The sequence below is a fragment of the Podarcis melisellensis genome, assembly GCF_964234715.1.
Source record: "Podarcis melisellensis genome assembly, chromosome: 1".
In the NCBI taxonomy this organism is placed as follows: Eukaryota; Metazoa; Chordata; class Lepidosauria; order Squamata; family Lacertidae; genus Podarcis; species Podarcis melisellensis.
The window spans coordinates 13,808,932-13,831,884 of record NC_138528.1 but is presented as its reverse complement, the minus strand read 5'-3'; the positions used below and the strand labels follow the sequence as shown (position 1 = coordinate 13,831,884).

Sequence of the window (22,953 nt, the reverse complement as noted above, 5' to 3'; positions counted from 1 at the left end):
CACTTCCACCTGGAGCTGGATTGGGTGGCTCCTGTGGACCAATCAGACTGCTGCATTCTGGATCCTATTGTTCTAGGACCAATCAGACTGCTGCATTTTGGATCTTATTCAACTCAGTACATAACAGGCATCATCAGTAGCACAGCCTATGAATGGTTGGACTTGGCAGTACTTTCAAGCCTATCAAGGGCATGTCTGTTCTTTGTTTTCTTGGTGCCGTTTTCCAGTTGTATGTTTCGTCCCTCCTAGGTTGAGTGGGTATAAAATATGCCAACAACTTCTATTCCCCCCCCCCGATTTTTTTCTGCCCAGATCCAGATTAGGGATGTAAACATGGATTAGGAAATCCGAAGTCTTGGCACCAAATTCCAAAATATGTCCCTATACTTGCTTCTTCTTCTTGCCTGTTTTTGTACTCTAATGCAAATTCTGCATAGACTAATACGTGCTCGGGCTTCACAGATTTTGTTTAATGCCTTGTTTGCATTTAAAAGGACAACTGTGTATGAGTGTCTCTCTAAGCTGTGTCAAATGGAAGAGTTCGATAGCTGCAGAGCAAGATTGTATCTGTGTGTGTGTGTGTGTGTGTGTGTGTGTGTGTAGTTTATGGATGAAATCATTTCAGAGAGAGAAAAAAATGCAATGAAAACTTCTTATGTGGATGGGGGAACCCCAATGCACTTTCTCCTGAGCGCGCTCTCTCTCTCTTTCTTTTCATCTTATCTTATTTTGATACTTAATGTCCATGTTAGTTCAGAGTGCAGAACGGATTAAGGCAATGTAATCTGCTGTTCTCTGGAGCATTTTGAGTAACCTGGCATGCAGTGACTGCAAAAACCTGAAAGCCTCATAAGGCCGGCTCCTGACTTAAAATTGCATTCTATTGAGATTTTTAGTACCGTCTTGTTGATAAGAGGTATTATAAAACAGCAGAGTCCTCTATCATCATCTTTTTTTTTACAGTCTAGCGATTTTAACAATTGGGAGAGAGCTAGTTCTTGCAAGACTTCCAGGGTCGCCTTGCATTTATCAGAGGGCAGTTTCATAATAAGAAAACAAACAGAGGGGAAAACATTCACAGACAGATAATTGCTTTGTTTCGTGGTAATGTATGACCTTCTTCTCTCTCTTTTTTTTGGAGAAATATGGCTTCTCTGCACTGCCCCCCTCCATTGGATATCTGACCTAGTTTTAAGTCAGAACAAAATGCAGTTTTTAAAATAGCTGCTTTTAACCTCAATCCTAATACTTTTTTTTTACTGTCATAATCTCATCAAGATAAGGAAAATTACACTAGAACAAGTAGATTTTAGATTGCAGTTGCGAAGATGGGAAATTGCCTTATGCAGGGTTGGGAAGATGGTTCCACCTAGCTTAGTATTGTTGACTGTGATTGGCCTTCCATTATTTCAGGTGTGTGTGTGTGTGTTTCTTTCTCGGCCCTAGCTGGTGATGCTAAGAATTGGACCTGGCAGCTTCTGCATTTAAAACAGAGAAGGGGTGCCCTTCTCAAACAGAGGGCCACATCCCTTACGGGGAACCTTTAGGAGGTCTCAGGACAATGATGGGCGACCCCAGAGGACAAAGTGGGTAAAGCAACAATTCAGATTTCACCTCCATACAGTAGTTTCCGCACGCACTGATACCCCCCTCTGTTTCCTTCATGAAGGCAGCCTACAGACATTCCAGTTGTGCAAAACATTTGAGCAGAGGGTATGAAATAGGAGTTCTTCTTCTTTGGCGATCACTCGTAGCCGAGTAAGATTGTCTTCCACAAACACGGTTTTAACAGTGGGTCCGTAAGTGACTGTGGAGGCCAGTTCTGGATCCACACGTCCTTCCACAGTGGGGACATTGGTTTCCGGGTGGGAGTTGATCACGGTGAGAGTATGCCAAACATACCTTCCTCTTATCCCATTTCTGGTTCTTCTGCTGCTGTCCGGGTACTCTGTGTAATGGGAGCGTGCCTGAAGTCTCATCAAAGGGTTAGGTCGTTAATCAACATTGGAGCAGAGGTTGATGGGATACGAAGAGGAGGAGAGCCGTTACAGTTCGGTCATACGGAAGCTCTGACAGGAACTACTGGATATGCACTCAGGCATTTAATTGGAAATGAATGTCATACCTTTGCCTAAAACAGTACTGAAAATAGGATCATGAGCTCAAATTGTCATGGGGGTGCCATGAAAAGGATGTCTGGAGGGGGACCCTACATTCACTCCCAGAACATGGCCCTTGACTGGGGAAAATGAAACCAGATCGTTAGAAACTGACTTGCCTCAGCCTCAGCGATAGTCAGTTTAGGGCCCTCCAGGTGTTATTGGACTCCAACTCCCATCATCCCTGAGCATTGGTCATGTGGGCTGGGGCTGATGGAAGTTGGAGTCCTGGAACATCTGCAGGGATCAAGGCTGGGAGAAGACTGTTTTAAATAACTGGCTTTCATTGTTCGCTTTCCTGGAAGCTCTTTGGGAACTGAAGAATGGTAAACGAATAAATATTCATTTTAAAAACGAAGTCGTTATTATCCTAGACTTACTTCCATCCCTCCCTTAGTATTTTTCTTCTAAAAGGAGATACTTAACAAGGTAAAAAGCATGTTCCAGCATTGCGAGACCCCCACTATCAGGTGCTTATGTAATATGTTGCACTACACCAGTGTGGTGTACTGGTTAAGAGCAGTTGACTCGTAATCTGGTGAACCGGGTTCGCTTCCCCGCTCCTCCACATGCAGCTGCTGGGTGACTTTGGGCTAGTCACGCTTCTTTGAAGTCTCTCAGCCCCGCTCACCTCACAGAGTGTTTGTTGTGGGGGAGGAAGGGAAAGGAGATTGTAGCCGCTTGGAGACTCCTTAGGGTAGTGGTAAAGCGGGATATCAAATCCAAACTCTTCTCTTCTCTTCTATCCTCTGGATGCTGTAAGTGAAGTGAATATCTGCAGCATTTCATATCAAGGTCTAATTATTCCTATGAAGCGGAAGAGATTTGCAAAGCTGACTTCTTTTGTATTCCCTTATAAAGAGGCTTGCAGTGTCTGCCCCCCCCCCCATCAGAAAAGCTCATAATTGGGGAGGTGAGGGGTGACTTTTGTCAGATGAATTTAGCTTCATAGTTTTTGCTGGGTTCCGTTTTGAGTTCTGTTAAAAGTTACCTAAAATTGTTAAAGGGGGCCAGGTGGCAAGTGATGGGGGGGATCTGCCTCAGAACCCCTAGATCTGCTGCCAGTCACATTTCAGATTCTGAGAGTGCTGGGGATGGCAGCAATAGGTAACATTAAAGTCTGTACCACTTTGCAGAGCACCCATTTCCCTAATCTGGTGTCCTTGAAATGTTGTTCTACAACAGCCATCATCCCTGACCTGAGGTGGTTGGCTAGAAAATGGGGAAGGCCGCTCAGATTCCTACTGTGAATAAAACATACACAGTTCAAAAGCATATGCCTTTGTTTTTCAGCTGCTAGAATTGCTCCAAAACATCAAAACTATTCTATTTGTTACATTGCCATCTCTGGGAGATGCATTCCAGTGTGAGCTGCTGTGATGTAAAGAGAGAGCTTGTAAAAGCTTGTTACACAACAAGTTTTTGAGATATAATAGGGAATAAGAACGCTTCTCTTTCTGTTGAGGCTATTGTAGGCTTTTTGCTCTTAGCTTCTTCATGCATGTATTTTGCAGAAATTGTAGCTCCAGGTAACACTTTGTAAACACATCTGTTCAATTAGCCGAATAACATTAAACACAAAGGGAAGCTTCCCTCGTTGGCATTGTGAGCGAATCTGTTCCTTAGGCCTTTCTTTTGGAAAAGTAGATCATTGTTGCTTTTAACGTGAAACTAATGCATACTGTCTCTTTCCCTAAAACCAGAAACCCACATGCAGAAATCCAGAGTTTGGACTTCATGACTGAGCGTGGCAGTGTGCTGGCATTTTTACCTGGTGAGGTTTGTTTTTACTTTTTTGGGATGGAGGAGAAACTGTTTGTTAACATATGAGGAAATGTCACCAACTCTTTGTCGTTTGGGCTGCGGTTTCTTTGTGTAGAGTTAGGCAGATAACCTTACACATGGTCAGACTATTGGTTCTTTATGGCCCAGTTGCCTGGCAGTGGTTTTCCAAGGACTTGGGCAGAGGTACAGTGGTACCTCAGGTTACATATACTTCAGGTTACATACGCTTCAGGTTACACACTCTGCTAACCCAGAAATAGTGCTTCAGGTTAAGAACTTTGCTTCAGGATAAGAACAGAAATTGAGTTCTGGTGGCATGGCAGCAGCAGGAGGCCCCATTAGCTAAAGTGGTGCTTCAGGTTAAGAACAGTTTCAGGTTAAGAACGGACCTCCGGAACAAATTAAGTACTTAACCTGAGGTACCACTGTATTTCAAATTTCCTGCTACCTGATCTCTCCCCACTCTTTTAGATTTAAACTGGAGATGCCGGGGATTATTAAACTTGGGACCTTATCTGGGCACTCCTATGTATAGGCTCTCCCTCTGAAGGCCCGGTTTCAAACAGGGGCCTAGCCAGATGAGCTAAAGTGGATTATGTGCTCTCATTCTTTGGCTCCCTCATCAGGAACAAAACGGAACAGCTTCATCAAGGTTGGCCTTTGCCATTGGCCAGGAGTATGAAGCCTGTGAATTGGTCAGGCCTGGTGCAAATACTAGCTTTAGGCCGTTACCTGGTCAACAGAGACCACTTTCCTGCTTAATTTGAGGCTCTAGAAACCAAACACGGGGATGCGGGTGATGCTGTGGGTTAAACCACAGAGCCTAGGACTTGCTGATCAGAAGGTCGGCGGTTCGAATCCCCGCGACGGGGTGAGCTCCCGTTGCTTGGTCCCAGCTCCTGCCAACCTAGCAGTTCAAAAGCACGTCAAAGTGCAAGTAGATAAATAGGTACCGCTCTGGCGGGAAGGTAAACGCCGTTTCCGTGCGCCGCGCTGGTTCGCCAGAAGCGGCTTAGTCATGCTGGCCGCATGACCCGGAAACTGTCTGCGGACAAACGCCGGCTCCCTCGGCCAATAAAGCGAGATGAGCGCCGCAACCCCAGAGTTATCTGCGTCTGGACTTAATGGTCCGGGGTCCTTTACCTTTACCTAGAAACCAAACACACCCTCCCAAGTTAGGAGAAGTTAGCCTCTCAGCCGAGTCTGGAACATCCTGGGCAGTAAATGTTAACAACTTAGGTGAAGGTCACAGGGAATGCAACGGACAAACGGACACAGCGTGATAGCAGGGGTGTGAAATGCGAATGTAAGCCACAATCTGAGCACTTGGCTGGAGAATCAAAAAGTGTGAACGCAAACCAGATAGGAGATGTTTGTTCGGAGAAAGCCGCTTGCAGTTGAATAAACAATCTTCCAGATGACTATAAATGATTTTGTACTTTAGCTCTGAGTAAACATGCAGCACACTATTTATCGGTTATTTTTCACCCTCTAGGTTTGGCAGAAATAAATCGCATGCATGAGCTTCTCACGATCATGGCTCACAAGAGGTGAGTCTTAAATCTGTTTATGGTGAGAGGCGCTGTGGTGCTAGTCCTGTCGAATAAGGTCATTCTCTCTCCCTGCCCCCCAATATATTTGCCTTTAGCTGCAGTTAGCTACATGGATAGGACAAAATTAAATGAAGGCCACATTCACTCCCTACATTTAACACATATTTAAAGCATGTGATGATTCCAAGGAGTGCTGGAAACTGTAGTTTACCCCTCACAGAAATATAATTCCCAGCACCAATAACAAACTACAGTTCCCAATTCCGTGGGGGGGGGGGAGGGTGGATGTGGTTTAAGTGCATGGTATTTGCACAGCCACATTTGATGAAGATAAGAGTTTGGTGCAATAGCACGGAAAGCTTGAGAGATCCCTTTTGGGGCAGCAGAAGGGTGAAAGAGAAACTATTACCCTACATGTTTTCTTTTACAACTGCAGGCCCCTTGTTTCTTTATTCACAGTAGGCATGCAAATTGCACTCACTTTACTTGTTGTGAACACAGCTTTATGTGCTTGGTGGCCGGCCGATATCACACAAATTAAATGCATGTAAGGCAGCGAGCTTAAAAGCTCTTTCCGCAACTACGATCCACCTGCCTTACCTTGTGTGGCCATCTGAGATCTTGCAAAGGCCTCCAGAGCCTGCGTGAGAGTTTCCCAGAGCCCAGTAAACAAGGCAGAGACCTTGTAAATTCTGGAGAGGTCTTGCATGGCTCTGGAGGCCTTTGTGAGATCTCAGACGGCCCTATGAGATCTTGCACGGGCTCTGGAAGGTAAGATTGCTTGTGCAGGGTTGGTTCCAGGGGACTGATTATAAGTGATTTCAGCTTTACATGCTACCCCCCCCCCAAATAACCCCTGCACAAGATCCAGTTTTATTTACTGCCCTCTTGCAAAACATCAGGGTGATCCGTAGCAACATAAAAAAACTGCAAAAGCAACACAGAGCAATCATTAAACCAACTTAAGAAAATTTTAAACAACTGCTTGGGCCCTTTTATGGGATTGAAAAGTCTTTGAGAGATGCCTGGAAGTCAAAAGCAAGGATCCCTGCCAAATCTCTGCTGGAAGTTTCCATACCATGGGACCAGCAGTGCCAGTGTCTAGTTGTGCCCTTCCATTGCTACTGGGGCCACTTCCAGAATGTCACTGTTTTGCCAGTGGGTTTCAGTTGTACGTGGTCAAATTTAGCCTGCACAGTTAAAGTGGGGTTGGTGTTCTTGTGCAACAAACTTGTCTCCGCCTCGCAGGACTTTCTGCACTAAGGCAGGTGGCAGCAAAGTGCGCCAGGATAATGGTTCTTGAGGTGGTATAATACCATTGCAAACAAACCACAGCGATAGCTCGGTAAACAGTGGGCATCGGATTACCTCCCGGCAAACTTTGTGAAAATATATAGAGATGAATGCTCAATAAGCAGGTGGTTTGGAAGAGCCGCAAGTTTCTCACATGTGTTTCCTTAGGTTGCAAGTATATCCGCTGCATTCCAGCGTCACCTTAGAAGAACAGAACAATGTGTTCTTGGCTCCAGTTCCTGGTTACCGAAAGGTGAGATTTTTGAACACTGGCTTCAGTAGTATTTGTTAACTCATAAATCTCTTTTTACGTGCATCTCAAGACTTATTTACAAACATGCTAAGATGCCCAGTTTTAAAATATTTTTTTAAAGTAGCTATTGCAGACCATCCACATACAACCCATATAGTCTTCTCATCTAAATAGCTTGGGGCTAGGATACCTAAAACATTATCCCCATAGATACCTACCTAGACAGGAGGTCAGTTTCTGAGCCCCTTCTCCAGGTGCCTTATCCAAATAAGAAGCACCTGATGGTTGCTGGAGACGAGGACTTCTTGGTGGTGGCTCCTAGCTAGAAAATGTGCTTGCCTGGTGCCCACATTATTATGGTTCTTTGGGTGCCTGGTGAATACATTTTTATTTTCTCCCAGGGTTTGAAATTAATATTTTGGTCTCTTTATGTCTTTGTCTCTCTTTATAATAATAATAATAATAATTTATTATTTATACCCCGCCCATCTGGCTGAGTTTCCCCAGCCACTCTGGGCGGCTCCCAATCAGTGTTAAAAACAGTACAGCATTACATATTAAAAACTTCCCTGAACAGGGCTGCCTTAAGATGTCTTCTGAATGTCAGGTAATTCTTTATCTCTTTGACATCTGATGGGAGGGCGTTCCACAGGGCGGGCGCCACTACCGAGAAGGCCCTCTGTCTGGTTCCCTGTAGCCTCACTTCTCGCAATGAGGGAACCGCCAGAAGGCCCTCGGCGCTGGATCTCAGTGTCCGGGCTGAACGATGGGGGTGGAGACGCTCCTTCAGGTATACAGGACCGAGGCCGTTTAGGGCTTTAAAGGTCAGCACCAACACTTTGAATCGTGCTCGGAAACCTACTGGGAGCCAATGCAGATCTCTCAGAACCGGTGTTATGTGGTCCCGGCGGCCACTCCCAGTCACCAGTCTAGCTGCCGCATTCTGGATTAATTGCAGTTTCCGGGTCACCTTCAAAGGTAGCCCCACGTAGAGCATGTTGCAGTAGTCCAAGCGTGAGATAACTAGAGCATGCACCACTCTGGCGAGACAGTCCGCGGGGAGGTAGGGTCTTAGCCTTCGTACCAGGTGGAGCTGGTAGACAGGTGCCCTGGACGCAGAGTTAACCTGCGCCTCCATGGACAGCTGCGAGTCCAAAATGACTCCCAGGCTGCGCACCTGGTCCTTCAGGGGGCACTGTTACCCCATTCAGGACCAGGGAATCCTCCACACCTGCCTGCCTCCTGTCCCCCAAAAACAGTACTTCTGTCTTGTCAGGATTCAACCTCAATCTGTTAGCCGCCATCCAACCTCCAACCGCCTCCAGGCACTCACACAGGACCTTCACCGCCTTCACTGGTTCTGATTTAAAGGAGAGGTAGAGCTGGGTGTCATCTGCCATGGATGCTTTAGCTGAGATTCTTGTATTGAAAGGGGGTTGGACTAGTTGTCCTTTGGGGGATCCCTTCCAGCTCTAAAGTTCTATGATTCTACTTGGTCATATATGCTATATATAAATAACAGTAATAATTTTTGCTGTGATTATTTGCTTTCTTGATTTTTTTTTTAGGCTTGCTTTTTTATATTAAGGCTGGTAAATTGTATTGTTGTTGGGCAGCCTTTAAATGCCGTTAATTAAATCAATCATGTAAATCGTTAAATAAATAATTTCTTATTTCCTCTTTTTTAAAACCTTCATGTAGATCATTCTGTCTACAAACATTGCAGAAAGCTCTGTAACAGTTCCAGATGTCAAATATGGTAAGCATGTTTTGATGCATTATGGTCATAGAAATAAAAATAAATATTTGTATGTTCTGCTTTTCTTCTAGCATTATTGATAAACCAACATTTAAAACCCTTTGAGCTGCTTGCTTCAGAGTAACTTCTGAGCATAAGGTCCCTGGGTCCCTGTTTTACTATGTAAGGCAGAATTGCTAAAGTATTTTTCTCCCTGTCTCGGAGCTCTCTCAAAGGCACATTTAAAACTAGGATGGAGTGTTCTCTGTGCCAAAAATTCAAATTCTGCCCCAAGGAAAAGTTTTATTTTGTTCAGAGAGAAAGTCAGGAAGAGGGAGTTATTTGTGGCTTTTGGCAATAACTACTCGCATTAAATTAGGTATATTATTTTAATTTACTGTGATTCATTCGATTTGCATAAAATCAAATGCACTTGCTTGGGGTGCTAGTTTGGTAAGCACCAGAAAGGTAAAGAAGGGGGGAGGTTTTAGGACAGAGAAGTGGGGAGTAGTGTTTATTGTATTCATGCAGTGGTTAGGATGTGTTGAGTAGATGTAAGGAATGCCCTCCCAGATGTCAAGGAAATAAATAACTACTTTACTTTTAAAAGACAACTGTTTAGGGAAGTTTTTAATGTCTGGCGCTCACATATACAGAAGCCTGGCTTTTTGAGTCTTTTGCAGACAAGTTGCTTGCATTTTTTTACCATAGGGGCTAGAAACTTGAGCTTTTAAAAATTGACAGCTCTTGGCAAGCCAAATATTATAATGTCTCATGGAGTATAATGGTCACAAGACAGAGGCCATTGGCCACACCAAACTTGTGCAGAAACCAGTGACACTTACAACACTATTTTTAAAGTATCAGAGTTCTGCAGCACTTTGATTTTTCCAGCTTCTGGGTTGTACACAAATTGCTCACAACCAAAGAATGCTAAGCCAACCCAAGTTGGGTTCTTAAGTGCTTTTGATTTCTGTGAGATTAAAGTGTGTGTGTTTTTTAACTTTCGTAGCTTCAACACTTGCTGTTTAGCCTGGAACTGCCATCCTTGGTTCACTCGCTTTTCTTTAAATAGGGAAGTGAGGCAATATTGTTGGCAACCCGGTACATTCTAGTGTGTTCTATATTGTATCTGTGTTTCTCTTTCACATCTGATTTGCGGAGATTTTGTCCACTTCAAATGGAATTGTCGCTCTAGCCTGCCAGTTGAAGACTGCCGAACTACTGTACTGTTCAGTTGAAGGTTCCTCCCTCTACCGTCTTCCCATGTCATTGCTTCCTGCCTAGTGGAGATATGGCTTCGTTGACTCTCGTTTTATTGACTATGAGTATGCATGCCTTAATTATAGGTTTACTTGAATTACACTTTCTTTTCTTTTTGAAGGAAAGCAAAGAAAACGTAACCAGGAATTGAAGAGCACACAGGCTGCTCAGCAAAGAGCAGACTGATTAAGTTGCAATTTAGTGCTTTAGGACCCTAATAATAATAATAATAATAATAATAATAATTTATTATTTATACCCCGCCTATTTGGCTGGGTTTCCCCAGCCACTCTGGGCGGCTTCCAACCGAACATTAAAAACGATACAGCGCCAGACATTAAAAACTTCCCTAAACAGGGCCGCCTTCAGTTGTCTTTTAAAAGTAAAGTAGTTGTTTATTTCCTTGACATCTGCTGGGAGGGCATTCCACAGAGCAGGCACCACTACCGAGAAGGCCCTCTGCCTGGTTCCCTGTAACCTCACTTCTCGCAGTGAGGGAACTACCATAAGGCCCTCAGCGCTGGACCTCAGTGTCCGAGCTGGATGATGGGGGTGGAGACACTCCTTTTCCCTTCGAAAAGAAAGCAAGGGGAAGAAGCCTTGAAGAGGAACCTTCTGACTAAATGTGCAGGGGATCTTATGTTGAATAAGAAGCATCATGAGCATAGCTGTCAACTTACAGATTTGAAAATAAGGGACCAGCAGCCTTGAAAATAAGGGACCTGCAGCCTCACCTGTTCCAGGCACTCCAGTCTTCCTGTCCTCCTGCAGTCTGGTCAAACTCATGCTGGGTAGCTTCGAGAACACTGTCCAACCAACTTTGTAACCAGAGGTTCAACTGAATAGAATCTGAATTACATGCACCACAAGGCCTATGCAGCCTCAACTTAAGATGGCTCCCCGGCCTAGCTTTGCCCTCAAAGGTTGCAGCAGCACGTGCAACAAAATGGCGTCCAGCATTCAAAAAACCCCTCAGCTTGCATTAACTAGCCACACACAAAGCATGCAAGCTCCACCCCCCCAGTCGTTCTTAGACTTCTTATTGGGTGAGCAACATAGCCAAGCAACACAGTTGGAGCCTCCCTCCTCCCTGGCCGGCAGGCAGGGAGGGAGAGGAGCTGCTTCCTTTGAAATTTAAGGGACATCATTTAAGGGACATCCATCAATAAGGGACAGCAGCAGGACATGGCGCTGGAATAAGGGACTGTCACTTCAAATAAGGGACACCTGACAGCTATGATCACGAGTAAACATTACAACAACCATTTTCACCATGGGGAAGGCGTTGCCTGATGACATAGCACCATATGAAGTGTTGTGTGATCTTTTAAAAGTCTGCTTTCAGCCAGTTGCAGAAAAATACAATCACACCAGCACGAAAGGGCTCTAATGTAGGAGAAGCCTTTGTGCTCCGGATGTGAGACCTTGCTCAAGAGCCGTAGGCATCAACTGGCCTAATCTGATAGGAGCATTGCTTTTTAAAAACCAACTCTTTCGAATGCTGTATTGCAGTGACGAACTTGTGTGTGTGTGTGTCGCTAGAGAGGAAACCTGCTTTGAGGCCCATAAAGTGTGAGCTGACTCTTGGCAGCAACGTGAAGCATCTAAACAATTATGCGGAGCGACACAAACGCAAGATCAAGACCTTCCGATTGGCACTAGCAGCTTCTCGACAAAAGGGAGCTCCCTGTCCCTGCTAGGAGAGAAGGAGGCTTGTTTTCACATCCCGCTCTCCATCCTACCCCCCACCTCCTCGCAGGCACTTCCTTGATTTTGCCTGGTGGTTTGGTATTGCTGTTTTTGACCTTTGCGCTGGCAGCAGCCCCAAGCTTAGCTGACAATATTCTCATGACCTCTGGTGGTAGCAGCAGCAGCAGCCACGAGGTAAGGAGGAGAATGTCTGTGCCCTTGTCTTAATCTATTCACAGTTGCTTGATTTTTTAAAAGGAGGACAGGCTTTTTCAGTGGGTAGTCAGAATCTTCTGCCTGCTGAAAAGCATATCTTTTAGAAACGATAGCTCCCTCCATTTTAAATCTGGTCTTCAGTTTAGCTAAAAAAGGTATAACTTCTGCATTGGAGATGACCTCTTTAAAAAGCAAGCAAAACCAAACACCAATATCTTTTTTGGGTTGTGTGTGTGTGTAAAGTTTGCATCAGATTCAGACTGCTGCTACGTATTTTAATTAATCACATGTTTATCCCACTCTTATGATTCTTCAGCAGGGATGTAAGAAGTCATCATTTTCTGTTCCGCCCTGCATTTATCCCATGCAACACTGCTTCAGTTCTGCTTCAGTTCATCTTCTGCAAAAAGCCCATTCCTCATTCTCCGTTGTGGCGAAATTACGTTGTCCTAATGTTCTTCCACTTCGTTCACTTGAGTGCCAAGGAAGCACAATGCAAATAAGGGGAAATCTAATTAATTAAATACTGTTTGCAGACTGAAAGCAACAGCAGTGAATGCAGATTGTATTCAGTGGAGTGATTTTCATTCTGGACGTGGGACGAATAAGCGAACATTGGCAATTTCTGCTCCTGTTTCTGTTGCAATTCTCCATCTTTACTCTTCAGTGAGGCAGATGTGCTTCTTATTCTCTGTCTCCTCTTGCAATCCTCCCATAACAGCCCCGTGAGATGAATTAGAGAGTTACCCACATCTTTTTGTGTGTTCATTCTAAGTCAGGAGTTGGCAATTTTTTTCAGCAGGGGGCTGGTCCACTGTCCCTCAGACCTTGTGGGGGACTGGACTATATTTGGGGGGGGGGAATGAATGAGGGATGATGAGCGGCGTGCAAAAGGGCTCCGGAGAGGGACTGCTTTAAATGGCGGCCGCTCGAGAGTGTCTTGTGAGCGGCAGGGGCTGTGGCGATCACACAGGGCCCCTAGACGTTTGACGGTCTATTGACCCTGTGCCACCACTGTGATTGCTTTCTTCGCTGCCACCAACCTGTTTCTCCTCACGGGTACATACGGAGTCCATTCAGTTGTTAACGTTAACAAATAATCAAGTTTATATTTAGGCATGAACCAGTTTATGGTTTCAGTTAATTTTTCTTGGCAGTTTCTTAATCTTAGTTCCTTAACTGTCCTATTCGTTCCTAACAACTTCAAACTGATTATCCCAACTAACTATCTATCTGACTCCACCTAACAATTCCTCTCACAACACAACTCGACCACAGACTATTCCTCCCTCCTCCTTCAACTCTCAACTCTCAGCTGACTTTCATACAACTCCCCCTCTAACCCTAACTCCTCCTATCAGTTTCCACTGGCCAATCACATCGCACTCATTTTAACCCTTTCCTTATGACCCACCTAGGAGGCAAACGCCACAGCGGCGGGATGATGAGTGGCACGCAAAAGGGCTCCGGAGAGGGGCTGCATTAAATGGTGGCCGCTCGAGAGGGGCGCTCAGCCAACAGCGGCTCCTGTGTCTTGCGAGTGGCAGGGGCTGGTGGCGGCGGTGGGACAATGAGCAACGCATCAAAGGGCTCCGGGGAGGGGCTGGCACCAACAAAGCCCAGCCGCCTTCCTCCTCTAGGCAGGGCGGGGAGAAGCCAGGAGGAGGGAGGGAGGAGGTGCTGCTGCTGCTGCGTATGTGTGTGTGGGAAATGGCACAATCCAAACAATCAGAATCAGATGCACGCCTATCCGCCTGGTAATTCCCGGACCGTTTGCGGGCTGGATCCAGAAGGCAATTGGGCCGGATGCAACCCCCAGGCCTTGGTTTGCCGACCCAAGTTCTAAGTCATGGTTTGGCATAGCATTGCTTGCATTATGGGCCAGTGACTGGCGTGAGCTTCATGTCCGCATGGGATTTGAACCTGGGTCCCCACGCCCCCCCCCCAGTTACCATCAAACTTTCTAACCCAGGGATTAGGCACCTGTGGACCTCCAGAAGTTGTTGGACTCTCACTCCCTTCATCCCCAGCCAGTCTGGCCCCAATGATCGGGGGTGTTGGGGGCTGCAGACTCCTAGAACCATAGAATTTTAGAATTCTTGAGTTGGAAGGGACTCCAAAGGTCATCTAATCCAACGCCTTGCAATGCAGGAATCTCAGTTAGATCATACATGTCAGATGACGATCCAAGCTCTGCTTAAAAACCTCCAAAGAAGGAGAGTCCACCACATCTTGTGGGAGTCCGTTCCGCTGCTGAACAGCTCTTGCCTTCATAAAGTTCTTTCTGATGCTTAGTCAGAATCTCTTTTCATGTAACTTGAATCATTTTGGGTCTTATCCTTTGGAGCAGGAGAAAACAAGCTTGCTCTGTCTTCCATGTGACAGCCCTTAGATATTTGAAGATGCTTATCATACCGTATAAGCCACACTTTCCCCCCAAATTTCGACCATGAAAAGTTATGACTGCCTCCAGTTGAGCCAAGCTGAACACGGTTTCTTGTAATGTAACATGCCGTTTCAGATCATCACTCCTCTGTTTTGCATAGTCTTTTCCTCTCTTTTGTGTGTGTTATCTTACATTAAACCAATATTTGCATTGCAGAAGCACAGTTTTATTCCCTAAACTTTGTTCGTTCTTATTTATTTATTTTTGTAGTCATTGATTTCTGTTTGACCAAAAATCTTGTCTGTGATGAAGAGACCAACTATCAAAGCTTGAGGCTGTGCTGGGCTTCTAAAAGCAGCAGTAATCAGAGGAGAGGTAAGTTGTTCTTGGGGTATAAAATGCTGCAGCAAGGATGGTACTGATGTAAAGTTATTCCATTCTTCTTCTTCTTCTTCTTCTTCTTCTTCTTCTTCTTCTTCTTCTTCTTCTTCTTCTTTTCATTTCTCTATCGCTTTATATTTTAAAGACAAAATCTGAAAGTGGTTTACAACACATTAAACCATCAAGTAAAACAATCCAGAATAAAACAAATCCTAGCTTCAAGGAGGATGCAGAACTACAGACCAGGGTGCAAAGAGGCTTGTTCTATAATGAAGTTTACAGGGGTGGTAGAAATGTTGGTCATGGAGCAGATTTGTCTGATGGGTTTGGAAGGGCTCTATTCCTCCCCCCCCCCTCCAAAGGCTGCAAAATTCAGGAAAGATCCAAAAGGTCCCCAGTGTCTCCCTATTGCTGGTGCCTCTGTGGATGATTGATTCCACAAAATATGGAGGTCCTCTGGCTGGGTCGGGATGGTATGGGGATGAGGGATCAACTCCCTTCTCTTGCGGGGGCCCAATTAGTGCCATTGCCTTCCATTAAGAGTTTGGGTGTAATCCTTGACACCTCCCTTTCCATGGAGGCGCAGGTTACAACAACAGCCAAGGCGACATTTTTCCACCTTTGCCGCATCAAGCAGTTGGTCCCTTACCTTTCCTGCCCCGACCTGGCCACAGTGATTCATGCAATGGTCACCTCCAGGCTTGACTACTGTAATTTGCTCTATGCGGGGCTGTCCTTGAAGCTGTCCCAGAAACTCCAGCGGATGCAGAATGCTGCAGTCAGGCTCCTCACAGGGTCTCTGCCATGGGAGCATATTCACCCAGTGCTTTTCCAGCTGCATTGGCTCCCGGTGGAGTACAGGGTCAGATTTAAGGTGCTGGTTTTGACTTTTAAAGCCCTTCATGGCCTAGGATCCTCATACCTATGGGACCGCCTCTCCTGGTATGCCCCACGGAGGACCTTAATCTGGGAGATCGATCGATCTGCCGTGACACCTGATTACTTTATGATCGTCAATCAGCAGTTTATAACGGGTCCGGCACACTTCTTCACAGCTGCGCCACTGTTGCTCCCTTCAGGTCACGGCTTAGCAGAGTTGAACAGCGGTGTAAAGCAGTCTTGCTTCTTGTAAGCACACATAGACAGGTTCGTCTATTTACAGCTCTTTATTAAAACATTTTACCAACAAAGACCGGGGCTTCTTTCAGCCATATCCAAAGGCACGTCTTTCTCTCACAGATGCACAGAGAGAAGTGAAAGTACAGGGAAAAACTCCTCCTACTTAGCTTCTAAAGCTTCTGTCTCCGCCCAGCTTCTGTAAGCTGACGTCAGCAGGTGACACACACCAGGGAAATTTAACCAGATAAATTCTGAACCATAACACCCCCCCTTGTGTCCCTGCGTGATACCTGTGCAACATCTTCAGTAACACCTTGTGAGATCGATCCCTTCTCCAATGCCTTGTGCTCTCCCTTGGCAAACCTGTTTGGCATTTGTGGAACCACCTCACAACTCTCAGAATCGCACTGTGCGAAACTTACCCACGCACCTGTGGCCTGATACCTCTCTGGTGGGATACCTTTAGTTGTGCGACTGGACCTCCTAGGCACAAACTCAGGTGTTCCCTCTGACTCACTTTGATCAGCAGGTGTGTCCTCTGCATCATGGAATTCTCCTTCTGACTTAAAGCGTCTTCGAATCCTCTCCATTACACTCACAGGAGAACTAGGCGCACTCTTGGGCTGTCTCTTAACAGCTTGTGGAGATGCCCTATCCTGCTCCTGACCCTGGTCAGTGACCTGGTCGTCATCAGCAGCCTCAGCCTCTTCTTGCGCCTCATCAGAACTGTCTTCTGGATCAGAGAGACATTCTGAGAGAACATCACGCCTGACAGGAGTCTTTGACTTTACATCCTCCTCTAAGAACTCAGCGTGTTTACTGATCAGCACCTTACTCTGATCACCTGACGGGTAGGCAAACCGCCATGCACGGGCATCTGGCTCATACCCACAGAAGATCATTTTCTGGACTTTGGCTCCATCTGGCCCTTGCAAAGCCTTAGGCAAAGCGACAAGCGCAGGAGTCCCAAAAGTCCGCAGAAAGTGAACCTGGGGTTTGCGGCCATTTAACAAAGAGAACGGTGTGTCGCCTACCAGTGAGTTGTAGACACAATTCCAGGTGAATGACACAGCCCTAGTAGCCTCCAGCCAAAACTCAGGAGGTAACCTGGCTTCTTTCAGCATCACCTGTGCAGCCTTAACCAGAGCTCCACTCCTCAGCTCTGCCACCCCCCCTTGCTGGGGTGAAGTAACTGTGTGGCGTATCCCTCTCTTCTGCAAGAACTTCTGCAACGCAGAACCAGTGTACTCAGCATTTCTGTCACTGATGATCGCTTGAACCCTGGTGGAGAACCTCTGTTCCACCCCCTCAATCCAGCTCTTGATCAGCTGTGCTGCATCCTCCCTGGATTTGAGACCGTGAGCCCAGGAACTCTGCGAGAAATCATCCAGAAAAGTTAGCAGAATCCTGGCCCCCCCTAGACTTGGTTCCTTGACAGGACCGGCCAAATCTATGTGTACCAACTCAAAAGGTTTAGTGGCCACACGTTCCACCTTTGGGTAACTGCACCCTCTCACCTTTGCCTGCTTGCAAGTGTCACAATTAATGGCACTTTGACAATTTCTAATCTTACAACATGTAACAACCTCAGGTAACACCTGCAAATCCTCTAAAGGATTGTGAATCGTTCTCTGATGCCATACGCATGCACATGTAACATTATGAGCGGGAACTGTAGCACGCAACGATTGTGCTTTCTCAACCTTCCCCTCACCTCCAAGAGACGTTTTAAGAATGAAAAGGTCATTCTGTCCCTTCCGCACTTTGGCCAGTAACCTCCCCCCTTTGGAGATTGTGCAGACATCATTTTCAAAACAAACTTTGAACCCCTTATTCAACAAATAAGGCACAGATAGCAAACAGTGATGAATCTCTGGAACAATACAAAAATCCACCGTCTCCTGTAAAACAGAAAGAAAGGCATTAGTACATTTGAGAACTCTAGTTTTCTGTCCATTCGCGAACTTAATAGTTTGTCCCTTCGGAACTGCTGTGCAATTCCACCTCTCGACTGCAGGGGTCTCTGGAACCATGTTGCGGTTAGCTGCAGAGTCTATTACAAGGCTGAGATCGAAATTTTCCACTCGGCCGTCTTCAAACACTGCCATATTCGCAGAAACTTGATAAGACTCTTCCTGTTGTTTACCACGACCACCTGGCTCAGCTCCACGCCTGCCTGTCTTCCCAGGCCTGTTGCCATGGAAACCTGCCTGATTCCCATGGGAAAAATCAATGCAAACATCCTGCATCGGCTCTCTGCTCCGGTGGGGGCAACTGCCACGCCGACGTTGAACTCCAGTGGAAAAACACTGCCCGGGGCTCCTCCCAGCTGGCCTGGCCTTCCTCCTTCTGGAACGGCGCCTTCCACCAGTCTGCCCCCCCCTGAAGCTGCTCTCTGCTTCAGCACAAAGGGAAAGTTGAATAAACTCGCCTTTGGAACTCTTCGCCCCCCCGATCTGCTCACTAGCGCTCCTAGAGGCCGATCCATCGGGAACAGGGCCTGCCAGTCCAGCCTCTCCAGGACTCAGTCCATCACACAGACGTGTAGAAGCATTACAACAGCTCCCCAACACTGTCTCAGCCCCCATTGGGCTTTCTGGGCATCCTTCAGCCTCTCCTGGGCTTTGGCCTTTCGCTGACGCCTCACACAAGCTCTTCAGCAAATTCCAGGCAGCCCACGCTGTCGTTACGCCCTCCAAATGAGGCCTCAGTGATGCATCAACGCATGCTTTGAGCATCTCTAGCTCTTGATGCAGCCTCTGACTATCTTCAGCCAACGCAGCCCCACAGCTTGCATCACCTGCTCCAGCTGCTGGCCGGCCAAGGGGTAATTTTGGCTCCCATTGGTCTGCTTTCCAAAGCCCTTCGACCAAGAACCATCCCCTTATTCTTCTGGACCACGTTGCCCAACTCTTTAGAGTGAGCTTTTCCAGCGGTATATCCTGGCTTTCAGCCATCTTCTCCCGTTCTCCCAAGGGGCCCCAAGCTGTACTTACTCCGTACCAGCTGCTTGGCTCTCCCTTCCGTGGAGAAACGTTATCAGCTGCGTCCAAGCCTCCAGCTCTTAGCTGCTTTTTTGGCTCCAGCTCTCTGTGTCAGAAGCTGTTACTGTCTCTCGGAAGCAGGCAATCAATCATTCTTGCTCTCCGGCACCCAGTCAGCTCCCGTTCCGCTCCTCAGCCGCAGACCGCTGGCTTCAAAAACATTCCTGAGGCTCACACCGACTGCTTTACGAGCGTTGGCTGACCTCCATAACCTCTGGGAGATCGATCGATCTGCCGTGACACCTGATTACTTTATGATCGTCAATCAGCAGTTTATAACGGGTCCGGCACACTTCTTCACAGCTGCGCCACTGTTGCTCCCTTCAGGTCACGGCTTAGCAGAGTTGAACAGCGGTGTAAAGCAGTCTTGCTTCTTGTAAGCACACATAGACAGGTTCGTCTATTTACAGCTCTTTATTAAAACATTTTACCAACAAAGACCGGGGCTTCTTTCAGCCATATCCAAAGGCACGTCTTTCTCTCACAGATACACAGAGAGAAGTGAAAGTACAGGGAAAAACTCCTCCTACTTAGCTTCTAAAGCTTCTGTCTCCGCCCAGCTTCTGTAAGCTGACGTCAGCAGGTGACACACACCAGGGAAATTTAACCAGATAAATTCTGAACCATAACACTTAATGTCCATATATAGCAACACCCTAAGGAAGTTAGATTAGCCTCAACAAGAGCAAGGGCCTTTTCAACACTGGCCCCGGCCTGGTGGAATGTTCTGCCTCATGAGACCAGGGCCCTGTGGGATCTGATCTCTTTCTGCAGGGCCTGTAAGACAGAGTTGTTCCACCTGGCCTTTGGCTTAGAATCAGTTTGATTCCCTCCCCGTCTTTCTTTTTCCTTTCTCCTCCTCTGAAGAGATTGCTCCCTAATTGTTTTAATGTTGTATCTTAATCTTTTAAATTGTATTTTAATCAACTTGTTTTTATTATTGGTTGTTAGCCGCAATGAGCCCGGTCTTGGCTGGGGAGGACGGGGTATAAATAAAATTTTATTATTATTATTATTTAGTCCATTTTTGAGAATAAGGCTTAAATGAAAGCAAGCAGGCAGCATTTGTGGGATATGGCGAGCTCTCCTCTCAGGAGTAGCCGCTGTTAAGGAAGTTTTAAGCTCAAACGTAACCAGTCAAATTAGCTTATGCCTTTTCTGTGAAGGTCGTGCTGGACGTGTTTCTAAAGGATACTGCTACAGGCTAGTGTACAAGGACTTCTGGGAAAACTGTATACCTGAGACCACCTTGCCTGAGATGATGGTAAGAATCAAACACAATATATGTATACCTGCTGTCAGGGGTTCAGGAGCAGAGGCACAGGGGAAAGAGGAAGCGGAGAGCGAAGGGGAACAATCCGAGGGCAGCGTAGGTGAGGATGACAGTGGGGCAAGAGATTCCATGAGCCTGTCCAGTGATTCGGAAGATTCCCAGAAGGGGGCACCGATAGCCAGAGCAAGGGGGGTCCCGGGAGGGAGGCACCAGAAGCAAGGGACCAGCGGTGACTCCCAAAGCAGCAGCTGGAGATCAGGACCAGTTTCCCCACCAGAGCGTAGCGGGGGGGGAAGAGTCCCAGGTGTCAGGACCGGTTTCCCCGCCAGGGGAAAGAGAAGATGAGTCAGGGCTGACCATGCCCCTATCGCTGAGTGAGGGAATAGAGGGGAAGTCAGATCCAGTTAGCCCCCCCGAAGGGGGAAGCAGTGAAAGGAGCAGTGTAACGGTCAGGAGGAAGGTTACCGGCTGGGCGCGCGCGCCAAGTTCAAATGCACAGGCGCGCGGGACAGCCGGGAGCGCGGACTGGGAGCCAGGTCCTAAAGCACGCCGGAGGCAGGGGGAAGAATCCGGGGACTCTTCAGCATCAGAAGAGTCCAGAAAGGGCAACACCCCAGCGGGCAGAAGGACCCAGAGGAGAAAGGAGCAAAGGAGGAGGTGGAGCAAGGCTAGGGTCTTGAACTGGTGTCTGGGGGGAGGAGATTCAGACGGAGCTTCAGCGGTCTAGGGTTGAGACGTAGAGCTGCGCGCCGCGGCTTTGGAATCAAAACTGAACCTTAATAAAGACTTTTGTATATAACAAGAACTGGCGTTGGTCCTCTGTGAGCTGGGACCTTGGGCAGCTCTGACACCTGCCAATTTCGGTTTCTTTCAGTTCCCCGTTTTTCCAAATCTTAAATTCTGTTCACCACATTTCCGCAACAATTTGTGAATTTCTTCCCACGAGAATCTGACAGCGATTTGCTGCACATCTTTCCCAATAAACACATTTTTGCATGCAGTTTTGACCAATAAACACATTTTTGCAAACCGTTTCCTCCAGTATAGTGCATTTTGGTATTTGCATGCTTATACACACTTTACTCAGATATAATGCATTTTTGTGCACGTTGTTTGGAGAAGTGCAAATTTCGAGGGATAGCTGTGTTTTGGTATGCATATTGGGTTGAGAAGTGTGAACTGGGTTTTGTCCAATTAAAATGCAAGTATGTGTCATGGGGCTCACGGGTGGGTTTCCTGACAAAACAATTCCTCACTTAGCTTGAGAAGGTTTCGATCTTCTGAGGAGGCACCAAACCCCAATGTGGGACCGTGTAGATGTCCAAGGAGCCACAGTTACAGGTGAGCAACCTGTCTCTCCTGCTTGCTATGTCTGTCAGGAGATTGATCACCTGGTTTCAGGTGATCAGTCTCAGGATCGCTTCAAACTTGAGTTTAGCTTAAAACTATGGTTCAAATCTAGATCTGACATCATGGGTGCTTCACTTCTTCTCTGCTGCTGCTGCTTCCGGGATACAAGTCATGGTCTGGCTTAATGTATTGTCCAGACCAGAACTCACATGTGTTTTCTCTCCAAGCAAACCACAAACAAGTAGCCAAGGTTTGTTCTTGTTTTGATTATGTATTCTGTGTTTCTTATCTTTTTTTTATGTGGTGAACTGCCCTGAGATCTACAGATGAAGGGCCAGTATAAAAATGTAATAAATATACCACATTTTTCGCTCCATAAGACACACTTTTTTCTTCCTAAAAAGTAAGGGGAAATGTTCGTGCATCTTATGGAGCGAAAGGCACTGCGCAGAGAGGTAGAGCTGCGCAGCGCCCCTTCAGCGAAGCGGGAGGAGGATCGGAGCCCTTTCTGTTCCCCCTCCCGCTTTGCTGAAGAGGCGCTGCGCAGATCTCCCTCTCAGAGAGGGAGAACTGCACAGCGCCCCTTCAGCGATGTGCCTGTCCTGGCTTCTGCCTTAGCCGTGCGCAGCCTCTTCAGGCAGGGGGAGCCTTCATCCCACTGCCCTGAAGAGGCTTGGCGCAGTCATCCCAGAAGCCAGAACAGCCACACGGTATCCCAGAAGCCAGATCCCTCTTGCTGTTCTGGCTTCTGGGATTCAGAATATTTTTTTCTTGTTTTCGTCCTCCCAAAACTAGGTGTGCCTTATGGTCTGGTGCGTCTTTTGGAGCGAAAAATACGGTATACGAAACGAAAGGTGCTTTCATGGCTTACTGTTTATTGGTTACCTGGAGAAAACGGACCACAAGCCCAGGTTTCTGCCGTAACGCTAAGCCAGGCCATGACTTATTCCTTGCAGCGTGGCAGGAGTGGAAGAGTAGCAAAGCACCCGCGGCCTTAGATGTGCTTGCATGCTGCGCATTCACATTTAGTTACAGCTTAAAGTGATGTGTGAACATGGCCACTGTCAGGAGATTATTACTGCGCCTCCTCCCCCCCCCCATATGATTTGTTCAGCCCAGAAAGTAAAGGCAAACATCTTTCCAGCCACGTGCGAAGAGATTTGCAACACAGAACCGCATTTGTCGTCACTGTGCTCTTACTCTTCCTTTCAGCGGCGCCCACTGGAAAGTACTGTGCTGAAGGTGAAGCTGCTTGACATGGGCGAACCGAGGGCCTTGCTAGCAACCGCTCTGTCTCCTCCTAGTATAAGCGATATTGAGCGCACCGTTCTGCATCTCAAGGAGGTTGGGCCCTTTTATTTTGATATATTAAATCTCAGAAACAGGGAAGGCATCCGCTATCCCTCAGCCACGCCCTTCTCTGGGCCCAAGTGTTTTTGCCTGGCTTCAGC

General features: G+C 46.9%; 1 protein-coding gene across 3 annotated transcripts in view; it reads left to right on the top strand.

The window, feature by feature from the left end:
- Window positions 1-22,953, top strand: part of TDRD9 (tudor domain containing 9) — a 93,881-nt gene that overhangs the window by 43,384 nt on the left and 27,544 nt on the right. For all 3 annotated transcript variants that reach the window (XM_081909145.1, XM_081909146.1, XM_081909147.1), the window contains 7 exons: window positions 3,863-3,933; window positions 5,440-5,494; window positions 6,959-7,043; window positions 8,745-8,802; window positions 14,606-14,710; window positions 20,046-20,143; window positions 22,715-22,846. In XM_081909145.1, the coding sequence (XP_081765271.1) occupies window positions 3,863-3,933; window positions 5,440-5,494; window positions 6,959-7,043; window positions 8,745-8,802; window positions 14,606-14,710; window positions 20,046-20,143; window positions 22,715-22,846 (604 nt within the window). The remainder of the gene's footprint in view (window positions 1-3,862; window positions 3,934-5,439; window positions 5,495-6,958; window positions 7,044-8,744; window positions 8,803-14,605; window positions 14,711-20,045; window positions 20,144-22,714; window positions 22,847-22,953) is intronic.